The sequence below is a fragment of the Nannobrachium achirus genome (genome assembly GCF_963921795.1).
Source record: "Nannobrachium achirus genome assembly, chromosome: 13".
In the NCBI taxonomy this organism is placed as follows: domain Eukaryota; kingdom Metazoa; phylum Chordata; class Actinopteri; order Myctophiformes; family Myctophidae; genus Nannobrachium; species Nannobrachium achirus.
In genome coordinates, this window is record NC_137833.1 from 13,502,358 (window position 1) to 13,523,620 (window position 21,263).

General features: G+C 40.7%; 1 protein-coding gene across 2 annotated transcripts; it reads left to right on the plus strand.

The window, feature by feature from the left end:
- Positions 1–1,279: 1,279 nt before the first annotated feature.
- Positions 1,280–18,499, plus strand: LOC308296968 (nectin-4-like). Of its 2 annotated transcripts, XM_080740337.1 has the most exons (9): positions 1,280–2,944; positions 3,083–3,388; positions 11,519–11,866; positions 12,578–12,883; positions 13,614–13,707; positions 14,344–14,498; positions 16,304–16,412; positions 16,538–16,665; positions 16,817–18,499. In XM_080740337.1, exons 1-8 carry the CDS (start codon positions 2,893–2,895, stop codon positions 16,644–16,646), a joined length of 1,479 nt encoding a protein of 492 aa, XP_080596463.1. In that variant the 5' UTR covers positions 1,280–2,892; the 3' UTR covers positions 16,647–16,665; positions 16,817–18,499. The 2 variants fall into 2 exon arrangements, with proteins under 2 accessions (XP_080596463.1, XP_080596464.1); XM_080740338.1 differs by lacking the exons at positions 1,280–2,944; positions 3,083–3,388 and adding an exon at positions 9,814–10,350.
- The last annotated feature ends 2,764 nt before the right edge of the window (positions 18,500–21,263 follow it).

Below are 21,263 nucleotides of genomic sequence, written 5' to 3' on the forward strand. Positions count from 1 at the left end.
TCTGCTTTATGCAATGCTGAAGTAAGGTTCTACAGCCAAGATGCAGGATAGGTACGTACAGTATGTACTGTATATAGTTAACAGACAAACTCAAATGTTCATCAGTTCTATACAAGAAAACTGTAGTTTAATTCTCTGTTTGTGGCAGGTATTGTATTATACATAACCTTATTGATAACAGTGGCACTAACTCTGGTGATCCTCTCAATGAATAAAATAAATGATATGTTATCAATGTCCCAAAATGCTGCACATAAAAATAGAACAGTAAAAATATAAATAACTAGAAGCAGTGCTCTTCCGAGCACAGGTCTCCACCAGGCCGTGCGTCCTGGTGGTGCTACTGTATAATAGGCCAATGTAAAAAGGGTGGCATATGTTCTTCACCTTAGAGCTTTCATGGCAATCGGACACTGCATGCATGATTTGAAGCATTGTGTTCCAAAAATGTGTTTTGCTAAAGTCTACCTGCTGGTGGCGCTATAACAGGCCAATGTGAAAAAGGTAGCATTTGTTCCTTGACCTAGTGTGAATATGTGTGGCAAATTTCACGGTAATCGCAAGCTGCGTTGATGATTTGAGGCATTTTGTTCAAAAACTGAGCAATCCTGCAAACTTTGGAAGCCAATATTAGCCAATCAGGATGGAATATGAAATATCAGACGGATCAGACGTGATCACATGACTATAGAGATACTGTGCACCGATTTGCGTGATTTTTGGAGAAAATCTGAAGGAGTAATATCCAAAAATGTGTTTTACATAAGTCGGCCCAAAGGTGGCGCTATAAAAGGCTGATGTGAAAAATGCAGGGCAAAGGTTTATCCTTAGCCTCTAGGGAGTGCGCTTACAAAGTTTGAAACTGATCGTTGGAGTTATAGGTAAAACCACAAATCAGCCTGTTATAGCGCCACCATGAGACTGATTCAAAAATAATTAAGTGGCATTTCTTCCTCGGCCTAGTGGGAACGTGTGTGTGCGATTTTATGATGATTGCACTTTGTGTTTGTGATTTGAGGCATTTTGTTCAAAACGGCTCAATCCTACAAACTTTGGAAGCCAATCTTAGCCAATCAGGATGGAATATGCAAAATCCGACAGATCCGTGTCGATCACATGACTGTCGAGATACTGCTTACCGATTTGTAGGATTTTTGGACAAAATCTGTAAGAGTAGTGCACAGAAATGTGTTTTGCAAACATCGGCCACTAGGTGGCGCTAGAAAAGGCCCATTTGAAATATTTAGGGCAGAGGTTCTAGATTGGCATCCAGGGAATGTGTGTGCTCACTTTGGCAGCGACCGGGCCAACAGCGACTGAGATTAGGTGCACACAAACTGCGAGGACGCACGCACGCACGCACGCACGGACGGACGCACGCACGCACGGACGGACACACGGACGGACGAAGGGGAAAACATACTCTCCCCATGCCTTCGGCTGGTGGAGACAATAAAACCAATGAGTGCAAGGTTTATGTACAGTATACTGTATACTGTACATACAGCCACGCATAATAAGTAACAGTAAGTAAATATGAGTACAATACATAATATATACACTACACGTGCACGTGCACATGCACATGCACGTACATAAATACCATAAAAACATACTCTCACATGCACATACCGGTACATACATAAAACATAGGAAAATACAGTTTCATGACAGTACAGTTCACTGACAAGGTCAACTAAAAAGAACTAAAAGGCAAGGCTTATTTCCATTGAGATCCTTCTCTTTAACTCATATAACATTGAATGACAGATGGATAGAACACAGTACTATGCAGTAGATACAGTATTCATCAGAAAAGCACTTGTAAACAAAAGAACAAAAAAACTAAACCGTGTTACAATAAAAGTTATTTACTTTAAGGTTAGGCTAGGGTAGACGGTGCAAGGGTGTGTTGTATTTTATAAATTAAAGGGATATTCCACTTGCAACAGGGAAACAGCTTATGGGCTTTTCCTGTCCATAGACTCTCCGAAACCAAACTTTTCTTCGGAGAGTTCCGACTTTCCGACGCGCAGATTTCCGTCATTTTGTAGTCTAACCGGACGTACGTCACCGGAAGTCTTATTGCTGCTAGCACACCAAGTTACTAGCGGAACATACGCCTACTGATCCCAGGCCAGGCTAGGGAAAACAGGCTGACATCACGCTTTCATTGTTGTTAATAGTCGCTCTGGATATTCATTCTTTCTGCAACGGTGTTCTAACAAAGAAATGTCGTGGAGAAACTTGAAACTGCTGCTTTGGCTGTTGATGTGGATGAACAACACAGTTCAGAGTACGTTTCTATTCTTTATTACTAACATTATTGGTCTTTGCCTAGCCCTGAAAACATATGACGGTGTGCACCTCAACTCAACGCTCAGATTTCAAAAATAAAGTGCTTCCCCAAGGGTCATGTGTGTCAGAATACGCACCGTATTCTGACCATGGGGAATTCCAGAAAATACAAGGAAACTGATATCGTCTGATTAAAATGCTTTTTATTAAACAATACGGAAGCGTCACGTAATTCTGTTTGAGCGTCGCATATTCTGACACACTTGGGCCTTTGGGGAATCACTTTATTTTTTAAATCTGAGCGTTTGTTTAGCCTGCTTTGGCAAATTGCCTACCCCGCTCCAAACAAGGTTGAGGTGGACGCATGTTTCAGGGTTAGCCAGTTCTTTACCCGAGGCGGTTGTTGAGCCTGAGGACATGTTTAATTCAGACTGCCCTTATGTATCACAGGACCTGGCACAATAAACCACCATCTTATGACAAATTAAGACATCAAAATATTGTTTTTTTCAAGCCCCTGGGCCCCGAGAGACGAAAAGGAGCTGAACCTTTGTTTGAACCTCTGATGTCACTGGAAAGGAACTGGTTGGAATAATGTGTTCCTTCTACTCGCTAGGTCCTACCGGGGAAACTCCCCCCCTGTCAGGTGACAAGAAGCGGCCTGCTCACTCCTCGTGCTTTGTAGGAAACATGAGTTCAGTTTGGGGCTCTCCCCAGGTATGCAACTAAGCATTGGTTAGTCAGTTGATGCAGCTTATGTTCCTACTTGTTTCTCTCTTAATAGTCCCTCCGGTTACCAGCCTGAATGTTGTAGTTCCGGCTCCTGTTGAGAGGGAGGATTTGGTCACATATGCGAGCTGCATAGCTTCTGGTGCCAAACCCCCAGCAGATGTGACCTGGGACACTGGGTCCTCTCAAGATTTGAGAGTTGCCACCAATGCCACCCAACATGCCAACGGCACCACCACCACAGTAAGCCACCTGGTCGGCGTACCAACCAGAAATATCAACTACCTCCTCGTCCAGTGCGTAGTCAAGCAACAAGCCCTGGCAACAGAAGAAACCCTGCCCTTCACCATTGAGGTCCACTGTGAGTTATACCTTGCCCTAGCAGCTTATACACCTTCATATTTGTAACAACAGTCACAATAACAATATGGTATCTTTTCCCATGTGCAGGTTAATAATTCTCTCCTGTTGTGTATTGTGTGAAGTCCTTGTTGAACCACACTATAGGGTGTGCCAATTGTAGTCCAAGAGCGGACATATTTTGGGTCAAACACAGCCTTACACAGGTGTTCTGATTGGAGTAGTAGTATTAGTTCTATGGCAATCAAACAATTGAAACACCTGTGTTTGACCCAAAATATGGCCGCTCTAGGACTACAATTGTGTCACCGTTGGCACACATTATACCACCAGTAAGACTCCCTAATCGGGAGATAAGCGACCGTCAGGTCACATGTCCGATCGGCTACTTTTGACTATTTTCCCAATCCCCCCCCCCCCCCCCCCGTGTGTGTGTGTGGTCATAAGAGGTACTGCAGGCTACAGATACACACAGTCAGCCAGCCAGCCACCCACCCACGGACATATCGAAACAGCAGCGGCTCAACCAGTGCTCAAAACTTAACTGATAGCTATAACAATGAAACTTCTCCAGTTGATTACTTACATTAAAACAAAGATTTTTTGTATTGCAAGTTTTCTGAAATGATATGTTTAAATATGCAAATTGGGCATCATATGCACAAATAATGCCTAATTTGCATGTATTTAGGGGACATAAATCTGAAGATTGGATAAAGCCAGGTTCAAAACTATTGTTTAATTTTCTTGACATATTAGTGACAAAACAGATGGGTAACTAACTTTAGAGAATATGTTGAACTTTGATAATTAGTGTTGATCAGGTGAACAGGTAACTGTATTGTTGATTAGACACTAGTCTTTTACCATCAACAGACATTTGTTCCTTGACATAGTGGGAATATGTGTGGCAAATTTCACGGTAATCGCAAGCTGCGTTGATGATTTGAGGCATTTTGTTCAAAAACGGAGCAATCCTGCAAACTTTGGAAGCTAATATTAGCCAATCAAGATGGGATATGAAATATCAGACGGATCAGACTTGATCACATGACTATAGAGATACTGTGTACTGATTTGTTATTATTGGAGAAAATCTGAAGGATTAATATCCAAAAATGTGTTTTACATAGGTCGGCCCAAAGGTGACGCTATAAAAGGCTGATGTGAAAAATGCAGTGAAAAGGTTTTTCCTTGGCCTCTAGGGAGTGCGTGTACAAAGTTTGACACTGATCGGTGGAGTTATAGGTAAAAACACAAATTGGCCTGTTATAGCGCCACCATGGGGCTGATTTGAACATTTTGACGTGGCATTTCTTCCTCGGCCTAGTGGGAATGTGTGTGTGCGATTTCATGATAATTGCACTTTGCGTTTGTGATTTGAGGCATTTTGTTCAAAAGGGCTCAATCCTACAAACTTTGGAAGCCAATCTTAGCCAATCAGGATGGAATATGCAAAATCGGACAGATCCATGTCAAAATGTGTTTTGCGAACATCGGCCTCATGGTGGCGCTAGAACAGGCCCATTTGAAAAATGTGGGTCAGAGGTTCTGATTTGGCATCCAGGGAGTGTGTGTGCTCATTTTGGCAGTGACCGGGCCAACGGCGACTGAGATTAGGTGGTAACAAACTGCGAGGACGCACAGACGGACGGATGGAAGGGAAAACATACTTTTTCCCATGCCTTCGGCTGGTGGAGACAATAAATCATCCTATCTTTGAAATTCCTGCCAAACAGAGCCCAGCTGTCAGGAGTGGGTTTGTTGTGTCTGACTTCCACTGTGCCATGTGACTTGCAAAGCATGGTGTGTGGAGTCACAGCACCCTTAAGTGGATATTTTACCAGTCATAATGGAGTTAAATTTGGAAAGGGAACAAGGAGAAACCCTATGGAGGTTAAATAATTCCCTGCTGGATGATCAATGTTTTAAGGCAAAAATAGAACGAAGTGTGAAGTCTTATTTTGAGATAAATGACAATGAGGAAGTAACATCTATTATTCTATGGGAAGCTGCAAAAGCAACAATAAGAGGGGAAATAATAGCATATTCGTCCCAAAAAAAGAAGAAAAGAGAAAAAGAAACGCTGAAAAATAAAATAAAATATTACAGGAACAGCATGAAAGAAATTTGAATAAAGAAACACAGGAACAACTGAAGGCAGCAAAAAAAGCCTTAGACAAAATTGAAATACAAGAAATCATTAGTCATTAGAATTATTAGATGTAAGTAAACAAACAATTAAAGAGTATCTAATACCTTTAAACCTTCCTATAGTAACTGATAAACAAAATAAAGATTTAGTTAAGCCAATAACAGAGGCAGAAATTACAAAGGTTATACAGAAAAGCAAAACTGGGAAAAGCCCTGGAAGTGATGGGTTCACTAATGAATTCTATAAGTGTTTTAGATCTTTGGTGCTACTGCTACCTATTCTATGTAGAGTTTTCAACGCTATATTACAAACGGGAAAGTGGCCAGAAACCTGGAACTCAGCAATTATTACTGTTATACCAAAAGAAGGAAAGGACCCGACAAACTGTTCATCTTATAGACCGATATCGCTTTTAAATGTAGATCAAAAGATATTCACCTCAATTATAGCCAAAAGACTATCAGAGATACTCCCAATCAAACAGGTTTTGTTAAGGATCGTCTTTTAAGTGATAATGTGAGGCGCACTCTTAACATTATAGATGAAACAGTAGTAACGAAACAACAGATGTTGACATTAACTTTAGACGCCGAAAAGGCTTTTGACCGAGTCTCTTGGTCTTTCTAATTTGGAGTATGCGAGAAGTTTGGTTTTCATAAAACATTTATTAAGTTAATGGAAGGAATGTACAAAGAACCAAATGCAAGAGTGAGAGTAAATGGGATGCTATCCAAGACATTTAACCTAAAAAGAGGAATAAAACAAGGAGATCCGATATCACCTCAAATTTTTAATTTGTGTATTGAGCCTTTAGCAGAACATATCAGGGAAAATAATAAAATAAAGGGAGTTATTTATAAGGGAGAAGAACATAAATTGGCAATGTATGCAGATGATATCATAGTGTACCTTACAGATATTCAAAAGTCCCTACCGTGCCTATTAGATGAAATAACAAAATATGGCACAATGTCAGGCTATAAGCTAAATTTAAATAAAACAGAAGCTATGTTAGTGGGTGGTCACCTGGAAATTGACTTTAAAAAACAGTTTAATATCAAATGGGATCAGAAAAAGGTTAAATATCTGGGAGTAACCATACCTAATAATTTAGACGAACTATATCACTGTAACTATGGGCCACTGGAAAATGCCGTAAAACAAGACTTCAGTAGATGGAGAATAATACCCTCATCCCTTTTGGAAATAATTAAGATTATTAAAATGAACGTTCTACCACGCTTCCTATTTTTATTTCAAAACCTGCCATTGTATATATCACCTACATGTTTTCATGTCTGGGAGGGTCTGATGAGAAAGTTTGTATGGGACGCAAAGAAGCCAAGGGTTAAACTTAAAACACTGCAACAAAACAAAGACAGAGGTGGTCTGGCATTACCTAATCTAACCTATTACTACTATGCAGCACAGATTAAATCTATATTGATGTGGACGAATAATAAAATTAACCCTAAATGGAAGCTCATGGAAACTAAATCGGTTGGATCACTTAGTACTTTGATATTTACAGCTTTTAATAAAGCACAGATTAAAACATTCAACCACTCTATACACAATACATTTAAAATTTGGAAAACAATATGTAAAATAAGTAAAAAGAACAAGAAATGACTTGTTTGAGAGAAATGTCACGTGACTCAGATTTCACTCCGAATACTATGGATCAAGTCTTTAGGATATGGGAAGGGAAAGGTCTCACAAGATTCTATCAAATGTACAAGGAAGAAGAGGTGGTCTCTTTTGAATATTTAGTAGATCAAAATTATGGAATTCCTAGAAATAACTTTCATCGATATTTGCAAGTGAGGAGCTACCTAAAAGACCGCCTTAAAATCAGAACTCTTGGAAACCTTCACCCTCTCCTGAGATATATAATAAAATCAAAGAAATGATTATAGAAATACAATTGGACAACTTTATCAAATATTTCAGGAAATCAAATCTGAAGATTTAGTCTACATTAAGGATAAGTGGGATAAAGAACTGAGAATTACCATAAATGGGAATGAGTGGAATCAGAGTTTCAAAGACATTTTTAATTTCTTAAGATCCCCTTTTTGGCAGGAATATGCCTGGAAAATCAATATAAGGTACTTCCAAACACCTCTGTCAATATCTAAGTAGGCCTACCACTCAAACTCAGGGTGCTGGAGGGAATGTGGGGAGAGCTATGCGGATCACACCCATATGTTTTTCACATGTCCCAAAATACAAACTTTCTGGTCAAGAGTGATTTTTTTTTATTTTATTTAACCTTTATTTAAGCAGATAAAAACACATTGAGACATGATCTCTTTTTCGAGTGTGACCTGGCCAAGAGGCAGAAATAAAAAATTACACAATCCTTGCTTACATACAAGACATCACAACAAAAAATAGAACATCCATGATACACAAACAGATACCTAAGAACTCCAAAAATACAAAATGTACACTAAATACTAAACTAGTTTACAATTCACAGGTAGCAGTACACGCACAGTATGCCCAATGAATGTACCCAAAGGAAGAGATCACAGAGCAAATTAATTACAGGTCTGAACAAGTGCAAGCGTTTGTAGATCTGTCTAGAGTGATTCTCTTAAAACTTCTCAAAGGAATAAACACAGCCAATTTGAGTCTGGACTGAAGGTCATTCCATGACCAGGGGCCAAAAAAGGAGAGGCTTTTTTTGCCTCCCTCAGATGAAAATGCAGGTACTACACAGCGTAACCAGGCATTTGATCTGAGATTTAGCCCATTCTTGACCAGTACAAATTTGGAGGAAATGTAAAAAGGAAGCTCACCAAGTAAGGCTTTGTATACAAAATTCAACCAATGTTGTAACCTGTGAGATGTCAATGAAGACCAATCACAAATAATAGAACAAATATTTGGGAGAGTTTTAAATTTACAAAACCACAATATACTTCTGGGAACACTTCCCCAAAGTCTGCAGAGCAGAGATTTATATCTCTTTTGGATTTTGAGAATTACAGCACTCAAACAAATATCAAGGGGTTGGAAAAGTTTGGAACCTCCCAGGGTGGATAAATGGTTGGAAAAAATGGAGGACATGTACTCTATGGAGAAGGTGACATATAAAATTAATGGTAAGGAAAACGTAGGTCTATTTGAAAAAAGGTGGGCCTCTTATCTTTTAAATAAGGATAACATGCCCACATAACCATTTTATTTATATTTTTGTTCAAACCAAAAGTATTTTAGACACAAACATCAAACAAAAAAGCCTCTTTATTTTGTTTTATGTGTTTTTTTTCCCGTTTGTTATGACATATGGCAAAGACTGCATATCAGGGCCAGATTTATTTGGTCTTTGTGTGGTAGTTTGTTTTGTTGTTGTGTGGGGGGTGGGTTTCACGTGTTGTAAAAAAAAGAAAAAAAGATGGGTCAGGATGTCCGTAACAGGACATGACATGACACGTATACAAAAGGAAAAACAATGCATGTATATGAACAGTGATTGATATGTCGACTGACTTAATAAAGTATTTTTAAAAAAGTGGATATTTTTGGCCAATGCCATAACACACCTCAACCAAATGGTAGAGGTGGCTCAATCAGGTTGAGTTAAAAGTTTTAAATGAGAAATAGTGATGGACAGCCCTTTAATGTGCAAATCGTGTGCAAATTAATCAATCAATAAACCCTTTTGCAAATCCCGCCCCATTCTGCCCTGTTACTATGATGGGACATTAACCCTGGGCAGATTGTTTTTATAGTGGAAGTGGATGGGATTTTTTTCCCCTTCATAGCCTCATTACAGCTATATAAAGTACCAAAGGAAAAACACCTAGGTGATATTAATAAAAAGGGAAGACAAAGGTACAGTAGTTACATTGCAAAACAGGGGATTTACCCGAAAATATATGTTTTAATTTGTTTAATCCCAGTGGGACAGAATCCTCTTTGCAGATTCTTTTATAGTGGTAGTGGATGCGATTTTTTTTCCCTTCATAGCCTCATTACAGCTATATAAAGTACCACAAAAAACACATCTACGTGATATTAATAAAAAGGGAAGAAAAGGGTACAGTAATTACATAGCAAAACAGTAGTTTTCCCCCGAAAAATAAATGTTTTAATTAGTTTAATCCTCTGGATCAGAGATAGAAAGAGAAGCGCATTGCATCTTGGGTACTAGGAAGAGGACAGAGAGAATGTTTCTCCTCACATAATAGGCTGGCTTTTCGTAATTCTGCCCATTTAAATTATATGTACCCAATCGTGACTCTTAGACCATTGATAAGGTACATGTGAACTAGTTTGTTGAAGCTTATTCGTTATGATGAGCGAGATCGCTTGACGCTTGCCGTCGCTATCACCGTACCGGCCGATCTCCGTGTCGCGCACTGCGGACAGTTTTTGAAAGGCTGAAGCAACATTTTCCACTGCACAAACTCCACCCCCGATAGCAAAAAGTGAATGTTTTTTCTGGTTGGCCAGTCAGGGAGTCTCAGGGACCAATCAGAAGGCTGACAAACGGTCTAGGCCTAGGGCCTGCTCCTGTCCATAGACTCTTCGACGTGCAGATTTCCGTAGTGCTTTTCAGAAGTCACGAGTGACGTAATTTTGTAGTCTAACCGGATTCTACCGGAAGTACTATTGCTGCTAGGATGGATAACTCTGAGGATACCAGGCCAGGCTAGGAACATCAGGACATCACGCTTCCATTGTTATTATAGTCGCTCTGGATAGTCGCTAACGATGTTCTAACAAAGAAATGTCGTGGAGAAACTTGAAACTGCTGCTTTGGCTGTTGATGTGGATGAGCAACAGAGTTCAGAGTACGTTTCTATTCTTTATTACTAACATTATTGGTCTTTGCCTAGACCTGAAAACATATGACGGTGTGCACCTCATTGACCTCAAAATTATTTGGAGCGTGCTAGCCAATTTGTCACGGCAGGCTAAACAAACGCTCAGATTTCAAAAATAAAGTGCTTCCCCAAGGCTCATGTGTGTCAGAAAACGCGCCGCTTAACTGGAATTACGTGCCGATTCCGTATTGTTTAATTGAAAGCATTTTTATCCGATCGTCTCTGTTATTCCTTGTATTTCCCGGTGCTCCCGCGCTCCCCTAGCTCGAGCTAGTGCTCCCCGTGCCCATTATCCCCATCTAGCGGTTAAACGTGCTGAGCTGCACTAAAAGTCCTCGGACACACGGGCAAATGGGTTGATGGGCATGGGGAATTCCAGAAAATACAAGGAAACTGAAATCGTCTGATTAAAATGCTTTTTATTAAACAATACGGAAGCGGCACGTAATTCTGATTGAGCGGCGCGTATTCTGACACACTTGGGCCTTTGGGGACGCACTTTATTTTTTAAATCTGAGCGTTTGTTTAGCCTGCTTTGGCAAATTACCTACCCCGCTCCAAACAAGGTTGAGGTGGACGCATGTTTCAGGGTTAGCCAGTTCTTTACCCGAGGCCGTTGTTGAGCCTGAGGACTTGTTTAATTCAGACTGCCCTTATGTATCACAGGACCTGGCACAATAAACCACCATCTTATGACAAATGAAGACATCAAAATATTGTTTTTGGCTGGGCCCCGAGAGACGAAAAGGAGCTGAACCTTTGTTTGAACCTCTGATGTCATCGGTTATCATGGCCGCTATATTAGCCCTGAAACGTGGCAAGATCTCTATAGTTCGATGTTTCAAATCCCCAGTACTCCAGTTGGGGTTAGGGGCAAAATCTCGATAGTCCGACGTCCCATTAGTCCGATTTAGGGTTAGGTTTAGTTTTACTGGGGTTAGAGTTAAGATTTCACATGAAATCAAGGATTTCTCATGAAATAAAGTTTCTACTGTGTCAACTGCTCACTAACTGCTGTTATTCTGTATCAGAAATGTAGGATGCATGTCATTCGGCATTAGGAGGAACGTTTTATCTTCTGCTATTTGTCTATGATGAAGTGACCTAAATTGTAATTGTAAATTGTGTTGTCCAGATATCAAGGTGATTGGAGGAAAACAAACAGCAGTACAGGGACAAGACGTCTCCTTTTCCTGCACATTGACCGACAAACCTGCAAGTGAAGAAATAGCTCAGGTTTTCTGGAAGAAGACAACCAGAAACAACACCAAAGTTCATGACTTCTTCACCGTTTCTCCTGAATACGGCCCAGAGCTCGTCGACGATCACGACAGTAGATTCAAGTTCATCGGGAGCTTAAAAGAAAACAATGGATCTATCCATTTATCTAATGTCACGCTGTTGGATGAAGGAGTCTACACCTGCATCTTCACTCTCTTCCCAAGTGGATCATACAGGACAGACATACCTTTAACTGTGCTTGGTAAAATATACCTTTTTATATTGTAGTGTATGGAATAATGGAGAAGACGCTATTGTATGATGGAGATAACTCATGGCTATGTTACGTTTTATTTAGCAACATAATGTTTTGTTTGCATGGTGCACAGTGGCGCAGTCAGTAGCACTGTCAACTCACAGAAGGTCCCTGGTTCGATTACCACCGGGGACACTGGGCGTGTTCTTTCCTCCACGGCATCAGTGCTTATACCCTAGGTGGATTTGGCGAATGGGCCTTTCTGTGTGGAGTTGCATGATCTCCCTGTGTTCCCTAGGGTAGTTACCCTCACAAAAACATTCAGTAATCCTGCTTTCTATACTGTCTCCCCTTGGTCAGTCGGACGCCTGATGGAGGGGATAATGTCGGAATAATGGAAAAATGCGTTCCTTCCACGAGCTAGGTCCTACCCCCCCTGTCAGGTGATAAGAAGCGGCCTGCTCACTCCTCGTGCTTTGTAGGAAACATGAGTTCAGTTCGGGGCTCTCCCCAGGTTGGCAGAGGGAGTAGTGCCCAGGATTAGTTTACTTTAGGCAATTGGCACTGGGTGAATAAATGGGTTGCAAAATCATGTAATGAAATAATATTTTTTTTTTAAATGTTTTCCTTTTTGATCAAATAAGATATGCAACTAAGCATTGGGGAGTCAGTTGTTGTGGCTTATCTGTCTACTTGTTTGTGCTACTCTCTTATTAGTCCCTCCAGTTACCACCCTGAATGTTGTAGTTCCGGCTCCTGTTGAGAGGGAGGATTTGGTCACATATGCGAGCTGCATAGCGTCTGGTGCCAAACCCCCAGCAGATGTGACCTGGGACACTGGGTCCTCTCAAGATTTGAGAGTTGCCACCAACGCCACCCAACATGCCAACGGCACCACCACCACAGTAAGCCATCTGGTCGGCGTACCAACCAGAAATATCAACCACCTCCTCGTCCAGTGCGTGGTCAAGCAACAAGCCCTGGCGACAGAAGAAACCCTGCCCTTCACCATTGAGGTCCACTGTGAGTTATACCTTGCCCTAGTCTCGCGTAGCCAGACAACTATTCCACAATCTCCGAATGCTATATAGAGTCTGGAACGGCAGCTCCTGAACGGCGAGTATCGGAAGTAGCCAGTGCTGCACTGAACTGTATTCCCCTGGTAGTCCCATTGGAAACTTAACAGAAACACAATAGCTCAGACAAAGTCATTCGAGCGGCCTATTCTTGTTATGGGTGTATAGTTTAAGAAAACGTTTGAAAACAACATGGAAGTAACACCAACAACACCAGAGAAAGACGAAATAAAGCCCCCAAAAATATTGAAAGGAGACTTAACGCTTCCAGTAGGACATGTTATTGCTACTGCACCAAGGGAGCGGTTGCGTCACATCCGCTTTATCTCGCACTCATCATTTCTATTCCGGTTTGCCAGACTGTATGCAGGGAGCATTTGCCCAAATCGCGGAGGCAACAGTCTGGCCTCGCAAGACTAACCTTGCCCTAACAGCTTATACACTTTCATATTTGTAACAACAGGGAGTCACAATAACGGTATGGTATTCCCATGTGCAGGTTAATAATTCTCTCCTGTTGTGCATTGTGTGAAGTCCTTGTTGAACCATACTATACCACTGAATAGCGGAACAAAGTTCATGTTGTCTCAATCTGCAGTCCTTGTTTTCCAAAAGAGATCAGAGACAGGTAATTCAATGTCTTTTATAGCATGTCCATTTCATCTTCTTTCTTGCAGATGCACCTCTGTCAGTGAACATCCATGAAGCATCCAAAGATGTGGTTGAATGTATGTCTGACTCCAGTCCAAAAGCTACGTACACCTGGAGCAGGTAGTTTCAACAAACATGTTTAAATGTAAAGGTTAAGTCCCTACACATTTTGAAATAGCCCTTGTTTAGTTTATTTTGTATTCACTGACATAAATGTAACCAAACGCAAATACACAGTGAATGTCATTGGACCAAAATACTACATTTGAATCCTGGAAATATATTTTTGGAATAGTGTGGCTAGTGGCTACTCGATACAGGGTTTTCTCCAAAACATGGCTGTTGTCCATTTTATCAAGCATTTTATTTCAAAACATGACGCCTACTCTTACCTAACCTCATGAAGTGTGGGTCATGATCGAAAGAATAAGGTATAATACAAGCGGACAAAAAGAATTCTCTCAAGCGGGTGGGTGGCCCTTAGAGATAGGGTGGGAAGTTCAGTTACCAGAGAGAGACTCGGAGTAGAGCTGCTGCTCCTTCACTCGGAAGGGAGACGGTTTATGTGGTTCGGGATCCCCAGGAGGGAGAGGCTAATGTTTCTCAGGAAGGAGAAGGCTGGAGCTCTCTGCTGAAACTGCTGACTCCACAACCCGACCCCGAATAAGCGGTTGAAGATGGATGGATGGACATGACACTTTGTTATTTTCTGTGTGGGATTCGCTCATCCTGAGTGTTGCTGTGTCTCTGTTGTAGAGTGAACCAGTCATGGCCCGGGTCTGGGATCAGTGCAGAGGGAGGCAGTCTGCAGCTCATCAGCCTCACCTCTGACCTGGGAGGTCTCTACGCCTGTGAAGCTTCTAACCCTTACGGACAACAACATGTCTATCTCTATGTGTCCCATGCCACAGGTGAGAAATTTGCTTGCACTCTGTCCATCAATGTGAGAAAAACAGAAGTTATGGTCAAGGTTTAGGTGCATCTAAAAATACACAAAACATGATTTATAATTTTGTTTTCAATTTGTTTTCGTATGTATTAAGTATGACCTCATTATGCCCTAAAAGTTTGAAAAACATATTTCATTTCATTATGTTTTCATTTCATTATGTTTTAATAAACAGTAATAACACATGAGCAGTCGCCATGCCCAAAAGAGACACAGCCTAACCCAACTTGTGCCAAATCTGTGTGTTTTCATAATTTAGACACAGCCTAACTGCTGTCATAAACAGAAACTAATGTTATCTTTGATTATACGTTTTTATTTTTGACCGTTAGCATGACACACATGTACAGTATCAATACCGTGATTTAGAGTTATAATAGTCCCGTACTTAGGAGCTAAAACTATATTAACATAGATATCCTCCTTACAACAGCTATCCTAAGTATGTAGACTGACTGACTTTGCAGGGGAACCAAGCTACACAAAACAAGCATAAGGCCATAAGCATAATAGCCCAACGAGAACTCGGCTACTGTAAGTTAGCTATCTAAAATAGCTGACAGGTTCTGACTCGAAGAGAGGAACAACAGAAACAGATTAATATAAACATAATTAATCATTGTCTCCAAAGTAAGTTGCAGTCATGAAACAATAGCACAACACCTACTGTAGACATAAACACTACTTAAAATTACTTAAGGCACTTACCTATCTGTCCTTGACACACGGCTTCCCTGAATGGAAAAAAGTAATCTACGCCCCACAAGCTGTTAGCAGACCAGGAACTCTGCATGTCAGAGCAGGAATCTCATAAACAGAGGGCGGTGTCGTAGCAGTCATACGTAAACAGGAAATAGCAGCAATGGAAATAAGATCTTTCTTACCCGTCGTGTTACATTGCAGTCATGGTTGTGATTACTGTCAGTCTTGAAGGTGGTTGGTCATGGAGCCCTTGTTGAACTCTGCCTCTGCTCTGGTAGATTTACTAGTTGAGCTTCATAAATCATGTTGGTGCTCATGAGGAAGGCACATGATTTCTCTGTGACTGTAAAAATGCCCTGAGGGTGGTCTTCTCTATAGTGCTGGTACACTGGACTGAGACAAAATAATTGGGGCCCTCAGGTTGTTGTTTACACACAGTGTGTGGTTACCTGCTGGCCCCATTTCAATGCAAAAACTACAGCAGCTATGTAGAGAGAGAGCAAATTGTGATAGGATATCAAATGGAACACAACACTAAGCATACTAAGCATTGTGTATATTCCTGGCCTGCACTGTCTGCATTGAGTAACGTCGATACATGAAAACTGTTTTACTCCCTTCAATTGTACACATTTTGTTTCAATTGTATTGTATTGATTGATCGTATTGTATTGTGTACACTTCTTCTTTGGCAGTGTAAACGTATGTTTTCTCATGCCAATAAAGCCCTTTGAATTGAATTGAAATTGAATTGAGAGAGACACCTGAGCTAGAGCCAATGAATGCTTTGGATACCTCCCTCAGTGAGGAGGCTTGGTTTATTTACTAACCTGCATACATTACATGTACTGTATATACAATATACACACATCACATCACATCATTTCTGAAACAAACATCAAACTAACATGAAAATAGTCAAAATACGTTACTGCAGTGCAGACCTCATACAGGCTCATGAGGAATTACAAGGTCAGAAATGTAGCAAGTCCAAGATGTGATGTTCCCATGATGTCCTTTTGTGTCATACAGTATGTATTTTTATCTCTGTCTTCTGTTCTTTAGGAGGCTGTGTGACCTGCATGACTTTATTCATTCTTGGCATCATTGCTGTTACTGTTGCTGTTGGTCTTGCCCTCTTGTACTACAAGCATAGATTTGGAAAATTCCCCTGGTAACTATCAGTACATATTATACAGTATATATTACATGTATTATTTTCATTTTAGATTCAGGTATTCGTAATAATGCAAAAAAAAAGGTATCTGAAGTATTTCTCTGACATGATTCCTAAACCAGGAGTGAAGAAGTGACGTTTCAGATGCCTCACCGTCAGTCCAAAACAACTAAAGATCTAGCTGACGAGAGCCACAGACAAGAAGAAGACGAAGAAGAAAGAGAGACCTGATCATGTAAACCATTTTCAAGTAAGCATGGAGCATGGATTCATTTGTAAGGAATATATTTGTTATTTATTTTTGTCAATGATATGCTGTTGCCTGTTTGGCCAAAAGAAAACATGCTTAATAGACATTGAGATTTATTTTGATGATGGTTGTGTTCATTGATTTATCTTAGAGATCTCTGGAAAGGACCAAAGATACCAAAGGTCGGGCTGTGTTTACTTTGGACCACGCATGCATGGATGACCCATTACCTTCTGTCATCCTGACACATTTGATGGGTGTGCAGAGGCAGAGGGATGGCTGACCCACCATAGCACTTCTTTATTGTAACGTATCTCTGTTTCATCATATGATCTTTTTTAAACGGGACCACCTTGTTTAGGTCACCTGGTGTTATCATTTAACCTTAAATTCAGTTATTTTATGCATATCCTTGTTGCTTTCAGCGTGGCTATTTGGAATGTCATTGTTAGGCAAACACTTTCAAACATTTTCTCTTTTCGCTGCCAAACAAATTCGTTAAGAGCTTGTAGATCCACTACTTTTGCAATTTTAGAAATGGGGCTATGGTAAGTTATTTTTTTTGCCACCCCCTATCTCTCCCTGAAATGATACCTTGGACCTTGTGGCAGTGGGGTCTGGCTTGTTGTCAGCTGCAACAGAGAGTTAAGTAGCCTAATCGTGTCGTTGTTGATTGCTGTCAGCCTATAAAAGACTGCCTGCATCAATGCTGCCTGCATCAACACACTATCCTGTGACACTGCACTTGCAGCCGAGAACAAACCATGCCTCACTACTTTACTCTCATACTGTTGTATTACTGTAGCTTGGCGTCCCAGAGATAAAATATTTGATGGGTGGGTCCGTGTCTAATGTAAATCAGACTGGGTGTACTTGAAATTCAGACTGTTGAAAATGGCTGAGTCATACTGGGATGTGGCTTCCCATGCAAGTGCCTTATTTCAAATGTGTAATTCACAACCATTTAAGGGATAGTTCACCCCAAAATGTTTTAACTACTGAACAAACTACGGTACTTTGTTCTTAATTTCTGTAACACTACATTTGTTTAATTGTGTTATTTATTAACATGAAGGATTTAACTGCAACAGATACATACTGTACATGTGTTGATTGTTTTGAGGCCTTTTGCAGCGATCTTTGTAGTGTTATTTTTTAAAGGTACAGCTATTGTTTATGTACGGTATACAGTTAGTTGAAAGTCTGAACCCTACTGTGTAACATGGTTTGATGAATGCGACTGTCAGGTCGCAGTTAGTATGAGAACATCCAGCACTCCGTCCCTCACGCGTCAAGTTAGACAAACATCAACCCTTGACTTCCAGTCAGTCGACTTCAAAATAAGAGTATTTTTTTTTTCAGGTCAGCGGACTTCAAAATACGCTTTTACTTTTTTTATAATGCTTAGTGTTATTTCTGCGTGACTGTGTTACTTGTAATGTTATAGTAGCAGCTGAGTGACTTTTGAAAACAGTCAGCCCTAGACAACAGAAGTTTCAGAAAGTTTGTTCTAGTACGTTTTATTTAAATTTGTTTCAAATATATTTTTTGTTAAGCACATGATAAGGCATACATTTTCAAATCAGACATTTAAATAGTGCTTCCTTATTTTCTTAAACCATAATTGAAATTTGAACAATTTATTTTTTGTTTTAAATTAATAGTGTTTGCACTCTTTGCACTCTCAATCATTTGTTTGTGACTAAACATGCACTATGGTATCTCACACTGGTTTTGTATGTTGTTAGTTGTGTGCTGTTTGACTGTCCTCACTTGTGCTTTTGTTATGATACATACATGATATACATGTATTTTAGTTGTAATAAATGTCTTTACAGCCTACCATTCTTTCCTTTATTATTATTATCATTAAGTAAACTTAATCAACTACACTTCACATCTTGGCTGAGCCACTTTGACTATGCTGCCACCTCCTGGTGTACAAGCCTCAGTTGTTAAACAATTAAATGCAGCTCTTCATGTACAGTGCAGCGGTGCAACAATGTGCCTTCTTTGGAATATTTTCTGTAAATAATTGCCCTGATAGAGCCAAAGTATAATGATGGTTAAAATTATCCCCCCCACCCCCAAGGACGTCAGAATGATACTGATGTTTCCCCCTTAAATGGGTTAAACGTGTTCCGAGTTTCCAGAGAGTCATACATAGATGGGTAGAACTGCAAGTGGTTATTCCAACTGAGAAACAATAACTACTTTCTCATCAACTTTTGTATGATGTCCCAAAATGGTTGAGTCCACCTCTGATGCCAGTAAGGCAATGTGGCGTATTCATCTTGTATGTTTTAAAACCTTTGCTTGGTTCAATTTGTTTAGAGGTTTTCTACTACAGCCTAGTATGTGAAGAAGCTTCAGTTTACAACACAATAAACCAGTGATTCTCAAACTTTAATTTCAAGGACCAGTTTGGAATGCATTAGTCCTCATAACTCTATGAGAGTCAGAGTTACAGACCTGTAAGGATCCATTTGGTAGCGAACTATCAGTTATTTAGCTGGGGAACCCCCTCAAGGACCCCGGGGGGCCCTTGTACCCTAGATTGAGAACCACTACTATAAACTGTACAATACATTTTCATTTTTTAATAAAACATAACTATATACAAAAGATTTATATATAATTGACGGTGAAAGAAATCTCAGCTTTTCTTTACTAGTTCCTCAAAGAGTTCTAGGAAGCGTTTGGTGGTCTCCTGTGTGGCCTGAAAGCGTTCCTCCTCCCTGATAGCCTCTGTCTCCAGGAACTCCAGCAACACGCTCTTCTCCTCCTCTTTTCTCCTCCTCCTGTCTCTCTTGCGGGGTGGAGGGCTGGTGGAGGTGGACGGCTCACCGTCCTCCTCTGTGAGGCTACTGGAGCCTGGCTCTTCCACGCACGTCTGGCTACTGGTGGCTCTCATGGGTCTAGGAGGAGTAGGAGGAGGTGGTGACACTCTGCCACCCGAGTCCACACTATCAGGAGACTGTTGTTTGACCACACATGAGTCCATCACGACAGGAAGCTCAATGGACGACCCGTCCCCGACAGCCTCGTGCATGATTTTAAACCAAGTCCAAGTGGTTGGCGTGGCCTCTTTTTCAGTACCCGCCCCAGAGGGGGCGAATCTGATCTCCTGTGAGAAAATAAGCGAGGGTGAAGGTGAGTTGTGAGCCTATTTAAAGGCTTCATAGGATAGGATACTTTATTGTCCAAAGGTGTTAACATACAAAATACAATATATGCCGTTAAAAAAAAAAAAAAAAAAAAAAAAAAGTGCATACCGGTATACATATACTGTACAGCAGGGGTCTTCAACAGGGGATCCGGTACCCCTAAGTGGTCCTCAGAGTTACTACATGGGGTCTTCCAAATCTTTGTGTGATAGAAACTTTGTCTTTTTTTTTTTTTTTTTTTTCCATATTCTGAGAACTTTAGCCAAAAATAACCGATCTGCAAGCTCAAAATGTCTCGCAGAGCTAGGCATTGTGAGCATGTAGATTGGCTATTTTCAGCAAAGAGGGTAAAAAACACCACAATTAAGTACAGAATGAAAGGTCAAATGTATTAAGTATTAACGGTTCAAGTAATTAAATATCTGAAAACACAAATTGACATGAATCCAAAATACACTGATGATTGTGCTGTCAAACGATTAAACTATATGGAATCTGTGAAGAGGTAGTGGGGGTCCCTGCTTCATCTCTCTGTCAGCTAAGGGGTCCTTGGCCTGAAAACGTTGAAGACCCCTGCTGTACAGTACAAACAGATACCATAGAGCAGCCAACAAATCACACACTGCCCATTGAATGACACACTGACTAGTCAACATAACCGTGTAATAGCAATACCTTATATTTTCTCTTTAAGTTGTCCCACTTCTTGGACAGTTGAGTGGCGGTCACAGAGTCGTCTATGGCCATTTTCTTTAGCAGCTCCCTGAGGAATGCAAGATAATGTAGACTAGCCCTTACCCGTTCAAAGATATGAGCTCCGAAATGATGTGCAGTGTGTGGGTTATGGGATGTGCACTGTGCACACAGTAGACTGTGTACCGATCTGCATGATTTTTGGACAACATCTGTAACAGGGCCAGACAACCCCCCCCCCACACACACACACACACAGCTGGTTAAACATGTTGCCTCATGCTAGATGCAGAATAGATATAGATACACCATAAAAATGCTAATATACAGTATATGATTTGTGAAAGTGACAAACGGGCTTCACAGTTATGTCAGGTGTGTTCATATGCTAATGGTGATGCGATTTCAGATCGATTGCTCCAGCCACTGAGGAGAAACGCTGAGGATACCAGGCCAGGCTAGGGAAAACCAGAGCCCTAGAATGGAGAGTTAGGCCAACTACGTTCGAGAGAGTGTTTTCTACTGGTGATTCAGTCAGAGTGTATCAAAGGGTGCGTTCGGAAATGCGCACCGGGTGTGGTAGTAGTTGGGTCAAAAATGGCAGTTCCGTGACCGTGGAGAGCAAAGGTCCGTTTCTCAATGGATTTGTCATCTAGAAGGGTTATTAAACAAGTTTGGCCGGGGTGTCTTTTTTAAAAGGGTGGGGAATTTTTTTAGAGACCAAAATCCAAAATGGCT

Bases quoted from the DNA above. Each gene is read 5' to 3' on its own strand.
- LOC308296968 (XM_080740337.1), top strand. From the start codon at position 2,893: ATGTGTTCCTTCTACTCGCTAGGTCCTACCGGGGAAACTCCCCCCCTG. The intron at 11,867-12,577 runs GTAAAATATACC...CTCTCTTATTAG, and splicing joins CATACCTTTAACTGTGCTTG to TCCCTCCAGTTACCACCCTG. The intron at 16,413-16,537 runs GTAACTATCAGT...TTCCTAAACCAG, and splicing joins AGATTTGGAAAATTCCCCTG to GAGTGAAGAAGTGACGTTTC.